A 9216-nucleotide genomic window follows, 5' to 3' on the forward strand; every position below is an offset into this window, starting at 1 on the left:
TTAAATCTTGCCCTTTCCTTCATCTGCGTTCCCGCCATCATGAACATGTGGGTTTGTGGAAACGGGGATTGGCACAAGTAAAAGTTTCCACCTTTATCTTACTGGATGTTTTTCATCAGAGGCTGTGAAATCCACACAAGAAGCATCTTGGCGACAAAGAGCGACAAAATTGACAATTTTCAATAAAAATCTCTTTCTGATAATTTTTTTTCTCTCTAAATAAGAATAGCAGTGTTCTTAGATTTCTTTTATTAAGTGTTTGTAAATAACAAGAAAACATGAAACCATTCATTTACTAAACATCAAGGGTATCAGTGTTCTATCGTAATTCAAATGAAATATATCTTTGTTATTCATACTGTGTTTTTTTATTTTCGAAATTCAGCTTGAATTTAAATGAAATGAAATTCCTTAAGTTAGTTTTTGCAGCCTTTTAACATTTACAGTCCTTGCTTTGGCATTCAGGCTTGGAGCGTTTAAAGGTCAGTCCTTGCTGTTGGGTGGGCTGTGCACACAGCTGATATTAGAGGACTCTGCAGCAACTCACACCCAGAAGGGGAGCACAATGCGGAGTTCAGTGGATTCACTTAAAGAGCTCCCGTGAGGTCGGTCACCACGCCTGCAGCCACCAGGTCCCCCAGGAAGAGTTTTTCAGCACTAACATCGTGCACCACCTGGAAGATTTTGAAAAAGAAATCACAGCAACAAAAAATATATAAGACGAGAGTCAGCCTAATCCTGATGGGGTGGATTTAGACAAATCTCTGAGGCACCCTGGAAAATATGTCAAAAGAAACCTTAAAATATAATCAAATTAAGCCTTTATTGCTTTAGTACAATCTCACACACCAAAAATATTTGTTTGGTTTGGAAAAAATATCACATCTGAAAAAATATTGAATAATAGCTGTTGATAAAAACAACTCATCTATTAGCATTCCCAACAATATCTTAGAATATTTTTTATCTTAATTGCATTTTATAGCTTTGATATTTTCATTTCATCAAAATTTCCCCCAATTCTAGTTTTTAATTTAGAACTTTCTGTGTCTGTGGAGCATAAAAATGACACAGAATGCCCTATATTTTAGCTCCTGGGGCCACCGTACCCAGAGACCAGGGTAGTAAGGGAAGAGAAAAAATCTCCAAAGGTCATTGGCAGAGAACTGAACCAAAAAGCCTCATGGTTGGGTCACTAAATATAAATAATAATTTGATTCCTACCTGGACATTTATGTTTGTGTGAATTTTGTTCAAGGTTGTAGATAATGAATGATCTCTGTGAGTACAACATTTTCATGGGCTCTTATGTCACGCTTTGTTTTTTCTATTTTGTCACCAGGCTATTGTATATTATTTGATAGTGCCTAATAAGACACTTTAAAAATCAATCAATCAACCTACTTGCCAACCAATTTTTTTTGAGAGCAGTTCCTTAAAAATTTTTTCTAAAATTACAAATAAATAAAATGAATATAAGCCTCTTAATTGCTCACATAAGACTGAAATTGGAATTTTGAGGGGGATTTAATGGTAATCATGCAAAAACTCATTCACCATCTCTGCTAAGTACAACATAGGAGCTGTGCTGCTGTGGGCCTTTTTCTCTAGTAAACTCAGAGGATATTTTTCTATAGCACATTTGCACAAAAAGTGTACAATGTATCTTTAAAAAAGAGTAAAGGACACATGAACAACACAACTTTTAGCTAGACAGACAGTACAGCAACCACAGCCATCTAAGCCCTCAGATCTGCAGGGAAGAGTGTTAAAGAAACAGATTCTGGATGATCTAAAATAATATGTCAGGAAAGGAGTATTTAACAGTCTAAGCACACCATGTAAAACGTTGCAGGAGAAGATAGAGCTAGCATGACAGGATTCCCGGCAGGGGTACCAATAATCCCTTCAGAGACTGTCTCAGCAATCATTTGGTGACAGCGTTTTTTAACCGTGAGATTATGCTAGTGCAATAAAGGATCAAATTCAATAAAGGATCAAATTTTTCAGTACTTGTTACACCAGTGGTACCAACTAGTACCCCAACATCCCTACATCATTGTGAGCTTACTTGAGCTTTCATGGTTTCCATGCGCACCGCCCCGTAGTAGTGCAGCCTGGCCTTTAGGTGCTGCATGTTGTATCCAAGCCCTGCGAGGCTGACCTGGTCACACAGCTGCAGGGCCATCACCACAGCACTGGCACCTGATGTTGGCCAGCGTCTGCCACCTGACGTCTTGATTAAAAAGAGAAAATGACCCTTTGTTTAATGTCGTAAAGCAAAACGAGATCCTCATATATTAATCGGTTACTCCATAGTTACTGCATAATTTCATAAAATCAGAAATTAGTGTCATTGTTCTTTTATAATTTGTTGGTATTTACTCATCTCAGTTAAATTCTTGGATGACCTATACATAAAATCTAGCTTTGTGTTTTAAACAAATGCAGTTTTTTCAATAGAAAACAGATGAATTATTTAGGGACTTACGTTTCCCTGTTTCTGGGCATATTTCTGTAAGACTTGCTCCGTCTTATGAATGATATCTGGGTGGAGGATCCTGAAGCTTTCTGGTTTCAGCGGGATATCATCTACTACCTCCCTCCAGAACCACATTTTGGACCAGAAACTCTAAATACATGAAGAATAAGTTCAATTACAGCATTTTATGATGAATAGATGGGGAAACTTGTAGCTTATATTGCAGAGAAGGCCTAATGCTAACTATAATTCTGATGCTGGTTTACCAGAGGCTGCTTGGTGATGACAGAGGTCAGCCAATCCAAGTCCAAGTTTTTAAAGACCACCAGCGCTATCATGGCTGTGTTTTTGTACTCATCAGCTGAATGAGGCGCTGCCTCTGGGTACATTAGGCGGATGGTGGTGAGTGATCCAGCATCTCTCTCAAATCCATGCACAGGGGCATTGTTCAGCCTGGAAATTAGGTTGAAACCAAAAAAGGTTAAGAGTTGCTTCAAATGATTTTTTTTTTCACAACAAACACAAGGATTATTTTAAAAAAGTTTGAATATGATTTAAAAGATCATGTTTTGGCTGATTACATTGGACAGACATTAGATCTTTAACTTCCTCCACTTATACTATATCACATTAAAAGTTAAATTCTTACTGAACTTCTAAAAATCTTGAAGATCACTTCCAGTCAGGAGAAATAATCTACAAGGCTTTTGAAAGTGTGACATCCCTTAGTCGGGCCAAGGATTGATGTGGCTTTTAAAATAATATTGAGCTGCCCCACACTGCAGAGCGAGCTGATTCAGATAAACACCTTTTCTCTAATTTTGTATTAGCATAGGAGTTTTTAGAGGCCAATTTACATCTAAATTTAAAAATCTAGCCTTGACACAATGTATATTTCTTTCATGGTTCATGTTGTTTTTTCATTATATCCCCAAAATTATAGACCTTGCTTTTGTTAAAGAAAATTTCTTCATTAAGACCTGAAATGATTGGTTCCATTGTTCCTTGTTTCATTAAAGAAAACATTTAATTTGTGCTATATTGCAGGTAAAGAATATATATATATATATATATATATATATATATATATATATATATATATATATATATATATATATATATATATATGTATATATATATATATATATTATGACATTGATACTCTTTAACTTCATTCAGCTTTTTTATAATCATTTAATCATGAGATAAGTAATATAAAATTAAAACAGTTTAACTTGGATTGGATATGTATATGTAGGGTGATTCTTTGGAGAGAAAATGCTTCAAATATGTCAACATGAATCCCACTGGAGGGAGTGTTGTCGTAGCAGTTGTTTATGATGGTGTAAAAGTTAAAAGTATAACTATTAAGAGGGCTCTGCTTTAGCGGTGTGGGTTAATGACACTTTTAACCTTTCCATAGCCTAAGAGTGTTTAAGCTTATTTGTAAATATGTATTTATGGATTTTAAGGTTTAGTGAAATTCGTAATTAAACACCTTTCTAAAGGAGATTGAAGAATTTAAATTCTTAAGAATTTAGACTTTGAGTTAAAAGTTTAATGCTGAAAAGAAATTTGAATTTGCTGGAGCAATTTGTGTAAAGGCTTTCCAAGGATTACTTAGGATTAAATCACTGTTATGGTTAGTAAGTAAGTAAACCTATTTTAAAACATTTACAGGCTGCAAAAATACCGTACTAGCCTTAACTTTATAGTTCTCCTTTAATCGGATTACTGCATTTACTGTCATTTGTTTAGAACTGCTCTTTACTATAGACAACTAAATATACAATTTATTACAATATCTTTTATATTACATTTGACTGATTCATAACCACATACCTGATAATGACATCATACTGATCTATGTGAGATCCAAGATGGCTACCATGAAGAACACCTCCACTCCCCACCACCACACAGCGCCTGCACCTGCCTTCTTTACTCAGAGATAGAGGCAGTCCGGGCTGAGGCATAGAGGCAAGGGCCAGGGCCAAATGTTCTTCAGCCCCTTGGAACCCCCCAGGAGGGGCCTCATTCCATGTCCCAGGTCTGTGCTCTTGTACAAAAACCGGGAGGTTCACAAGGCCCTTAGAACAGGCAAGCATCTCGAGGTGGTCCAGACCCAGGCGAGGTTGACAGGGTTGTGAAAGCAGGAGTGCTGATCGATTAAATAAGAGCTGAGGACAGAGGGGCATGCTAAAATATGTTCTTCTGCTAAATTTAATAAAGATCCTGCTAACGTGATATTACATAAATTTTTTACCAGATCTTTGGGATCCTGGTAGTCATTGTCGTCTGATGACACATTATTTGAGGGGAAATATGCAGGAAACAGAATCACAGAGTAGCATCCGATCAAAAGTAGCAGGCTCAAGGTGTAATTCTCCTTCCTGAACAGAAGATAAAAGACAAATCATCAATGACATGCTAACTGTCTATAGACGTAGACTAAGACTTCCTTTATTGTCATTGCACAAAAAAACACAGGGTAAAATGTTGGCAACGAAATGTCGATTACTTGGCTACCAGTGTAATAGAGCTAAGAACTTATTCCTGCACAATAAATATGTTTTCTATAACTAAGAGCTAGCTATATACAGGGTAAAGAAGTGTATAAAAAAAAAACTGTTTTCTCACCCCTCGTGGGGTGGTATGTGTCATCCTCAAGTTTGGTCCTCTACCAGAGGCCTGGGAGTTTGAGAGTTCTGCGCAGTATCTTAGCTGTTCCTAGGACTGCGCTCTTCTGGACAGAGACCTCTGATGTTTTACCTGGAATCTGCTGTAGCCACTCTCCCAGTTTGGGGGTCACAGCCCCAGTGCTCCAGTTACCACTGGTACCACTGCTGCTCTTACTTTCCACATCTTTTCTAGCTCCTCTTTCAGTCCTTGGTATTTCTCAAGCTTCTCGTGTTCTTTCTTCTTGATGTTGCTGTCGCTTGGGATTACCACATCTATCACTACTGCCTTCTTCTGCTGTTTGTCGATCAACATGATGTCTGGTTGGTTAGCCATCACCTGTTTGTCAGTCTGGATCTTGAAGTCCCATAGGATCTCAGCTCGGTCATTCTCAACTACCTTAGGAGGTGTCTTCCATTTTGACCTTGGGACTTCCAGCCCATACTCATGGCAGATGTTTCTGTACACTATGACAGCTACCTGGTTGTGGCGTTCCATGTATGCACTTCCTGCCTGCATTTTACACCCTGCTGTTATGTGCTGTATTGTTTCAGAGGCATCTTTGCACAGTCTGCATCGGGGGTCCTGCCTGGTGTGGTAGACCCCGGCCTCTATTGATCTTGTACTGAGTGGTTAAAAGATCAATAGAGGCCGGGATCTACCACACCAGGCAGGACCCCCGGTGCAAATATATATATATATATATATATATATATATATATATATATATATATATATATATATATATATATATATATATATATATATATATATATATATATATATATATTGCACTGAGTTATTGAAGAAGTAACATCAATAAATAGTGCACTAAGTTATTGCTAAACAAAACATTAGATTGAAGACAAAACTAAACTAAGGTACGTGTATTGTGCATGTCCATGGGGGTGGTTTTATATTTTTATACATCTGAAGACCAAACATCAGAGCTCATCGTCAGTCATAAACTAAGCATAACTTTTAAAAATTACCTTGAGAATCTATGTTTGTGTTTAATTATAGATATTTGCAAAGATATGTATCCTCCTTGAAGCTTTAATTTGCATTATTTTGCATGCAATAGACCAGCAAAAAGCAAACATTTCATAATTTAGATATTTTTTCCATTTAACCTGCCTTGAATCAATACTTTATAGAACTTTCTTCTTTTACTATTAAAACGCTCAGTCTTCTGATCTATATCTATACTAGATTTGCATATCTAGATACTAAGTGATTATCCGAAGTTCTTTACAAAACAGCTCAAGTTTAGTTAGATTATACATCATAGAATACAGACCTTGTGAACCCAGTTTTAACATCCTGGCAAAGATTCTCAATTTGATTCATTCCCAGATTTAGACTTTCTCATTCTAACCAGTATCCTTTGGTCAAACCCACTGTTTTAGGTCTATTGATTATTTAGGGTTGTTGTCCTATTGGAAGGGGGACTTTGGTGCCAGCTTCAATATTTCTGCAACCTCTAATAGGTTTCTGTTAGGATTAGCCTAAATGTTATTTGCGCCATCTGCCCTTCAGGTCTGACCAGTTTCTCTACAGCTACTAAACAAACGCATCTCTACAGCGTGACGCTGTCACCATGGGGATGTTATGTTTAGGTGTTGGACAAAATGTTAAAGCTATGTCCCCCAACCGATCAGGACACTTTCCTTCAGATATTTGCCGTGTCCCCTACATTGCCTTGTGCCAATTGCTAAACCAATCGTTTTTTTTGTCTACAGATTCTCCCACTTGAATTTTCTACTCTTGCTGCTCCTCTGTAATAACTCTGGTCTCCTTAACTTCCTTCTTTCTAAATGTTTCTATGGCATTTATATGCTATTCAAATTGCACAAAGGCTTTATTTACAAAGTCAATTGTTTGTTCATTTGCTTTATTTATGTGGTTTTAGATTAAAATAGTTAAAATGAAAATGCATGCCACACTTTTCAGATTTTTTTGGTGAATTTTATAGTTCCAATTTGTGTAAGCCTGTGACTTGAAATCCCCTTAAAGTCACAGCTGTGTTGTGAAAAAGAGGAAAATTATTTAAAGGGTGTGAATATCAAGAAGCACAGTTTACCACAACCATAATAAATTATTTTTAATTGTGACTGACTTCAAGTTCTTATATTGTTGTTTATAAAATTTGAACTAGTGTAGAGAAAGAGAGAATAGAGAAATGCATAGAATCACAGACAAAATCTTTAGTTGTTTTTTCCTTCTGTTCATCAAGATAAACATGATAAAAGTGATGAACAGTAACAATAGGTCTCCTTTTCTAGAACATTCTTGTGAGAAATCGAAGCATATATGTCAGTTCTATCATATTGCATGGTTCTTTTAACACTGTTTAGAAACAGAAGGCATGTAGAAGTCTTTGTAATAATAATTTACCTGCTTAGGAAAAAGTCTCTTCCAGTCTTTAAAGCGGCTTTCTGATGGTGACGCACAGGTGTAGGTGTCATTGTCTCTGCAGCCACAGGAAGCAGAGGAGCGCCACCATCTGGATCTTCTACACTTAAATGGTTTAGGGTTACCATGGCATTATTTCCTCCACCTGAAACACACACAGACACAGATATACTAGCTGAGGTGGCCCAAATAATTTTAATGGTAACCATGATGTAAAGGAATAATTCCTTTCTACATTCTAGATGCAGGTTCTGAAAAATATCACATGATTTATGGATGACAGTGAGAGTGTCATGTTACCTATTTTGTAGTCAAATGCGGACAAACGCCTAAAGCATAATGGCGAGAATCAGTTTTAAAAAAAACATATAAGAACAAAGAGTAACACACAAAATACCTCAGGACCTTGTCTGCTGATTATTCCCGTTCTTGCTCCATACCTGAAATTTAAGCAGGGAAATGTGCGGTCAAAATGGCTGAAGTTCCTTTTTCTATCTGACTGAACTCTGTCTCTTCCTTCAATAACCCTGGTTGATCATTAACATGTCAGGCAGTCCCACTACAGCTGGCAGGGAGATGAATAAGTATGTGTGTGTGTATGTGTGTGTGTGTCATCAGCTGTCTATTCAATAGAATGCAGTAATTAAATGTCAACACCAATGAAAAGTTTGTTTAGATATGGTGCTGAGAAATATCTAATATACATACATACAGTAGAGTATATATATATATATATATATATATATATATATATATATATATATATATATATATATATATATATATATATATATATATATATATATATATATATATATATATATATATATATATATATACAGTTTTTAGATGAGTATGTTTCTTTGTTTCACTTGTTAAATCATAAAAAAAACATTGAATAACTGGATTTTTTGTGTTCAGTTTCAGTAGCCACACATAGACATAATAAATGCCTGATCTGTTGAACCTATAAAATCCAATGAAAAGAAAAAATATAAAAAGAGATGACAAACATAACCCTTCACATCTAGCACAATATGCAAACTAGGGAGCCAATCACCTCCTACAAATAGAGAAAGAATGTAACAGCGGTGAACCTTCTCACGAATGGTTAATCCACCCAAATAACTAAAAGAGCTGAATAACAGCTAAGACAAGAGACCACAAAAGAAGCCAGAACAACAACTGAAGCACCGCAGGCTCAACTTACCTCAGTTAAAGTGTGTTTGAATGTAGATTTGCATACATATCACCTGGTTGCCTTAGATATGGTTGCTTATGTTGCAGTGGCACAGAGGAAGTTGTGCAATAGTATTTTTTAAAAGTGTGATTTTAATTTTCAAAATGCTTTAGAAGAAATTCTGAGCCTCCGTTTCCCTCAAAGACCCAATGACTCAATAATTGTGTCGATTCATGACTAAGCTGATTCTTATCCACCTCCAGAGAATAGACAAAACGAGCTGCACTAACTCTGAACACTCAGGTTTTCACACAACTATTGTCTATATAGCCACATACTGTATATTTGGGTAAACGTACGTTGCTTTTAAAATGATTTTTTTAAACACTTTGCTTGACAAACAGGATCAGTAAGAATAGGCTGTTCTCTTGACAAACTAAGGTCACACTATTTGTTTGAC

General features: G+C 36.2%; 1 protein-coding gene across 6 annotated transcripts; it reads right to left on the bottom strand.

Moving 5' to 3' along the window:
- Nucleotides 1-234: 234 nt before the first annotated feature.
- On the bottom strand, nt 235-8903 carry st3gal7 (ST3 beta-galactoside alpha-2,3-sialyltransferase 7). Of its 6 annotated transcripts, none has more exons than XM_038296438.1 (9): nt 8787-8903; nt 7974-8016; nt 7559-7721; nt 4749-4875; nt 4325-4662; nt 2749-2935; nt 2492-2632; nt 2072-2236; nt 235-674 (listed from the first exon to the last, which is right to left on the bottom strand). In XM_038296438.1, exons 3-9 carry the CDS (start codon nt 7702-7704, stop codon nt 588-590), a joined length of 1191 nt encoding a protein of 396 aa, XP_038152366.1. In that variant the 5' UTR covers nt 7705-7721; nt 7974-8016; nt 8787-8903; the 3' UTR covers nt 235-587. The 6 variants fall into 6 exon arrangements, with proteins under 6 accessions (XP_038152366.1, XP_038152370.1, XP_038152367.1 ...); XM_038296442.1 differs by lacking the exons at nt 7974-8016; nt 8787-8903 and adding exons at nt 7877-7905; nt 8017-8110; XM_038296439.1 differs by lacking the exon at nt 8787-8903 and adding an exon at nt 7877-7905 and having other exon boundaries at nt 7982-8076.
- Nucleotides 8904-9216: the final 313 nt, after the last annotated feature.

The sequence above is a fragment of the Cyprinodon tularosa genome, unplaced genomic scaffold (assembly GCF_016077235.1).
Source record: "Cyprinodon tularosa strain WSP-4 unplaced genomic scaffold, ASM1607723v1 ctg37, whole genome shotgun sequence".
Classification (NCBI taxonomy): domain Eukaryota; kingdom Metazoa; phylum Chordata; class Actinopteri; order Cyprinodontiformes; family Cyprinodontidae; genus Cyprinodon; species Cyprinodon tularosa.

Coding starts and splice junctions, on each gene's coding strand:
- st3gal7 (XM_038296438.1), bottom strand. CDS start 7,704: ATGGTAACCCTAAACCATTTAAGTGTAGAAGATCCAGATGGTGGCGCT. Junction 4,876..7,558: donor AGAGACTTTTTCCTAAGCAG/GTAAATTATTAT, acceptor TCTTCTGTTCAG/GAAGGAGAATTACACCTTGA. Junction 675..2,071: donor TGGAAACCATGAAAGCTCAA/GTAAGCTCACAA, acceptor AAAATCTTCCAG/GTGGTGCACGATGTTAGTGC.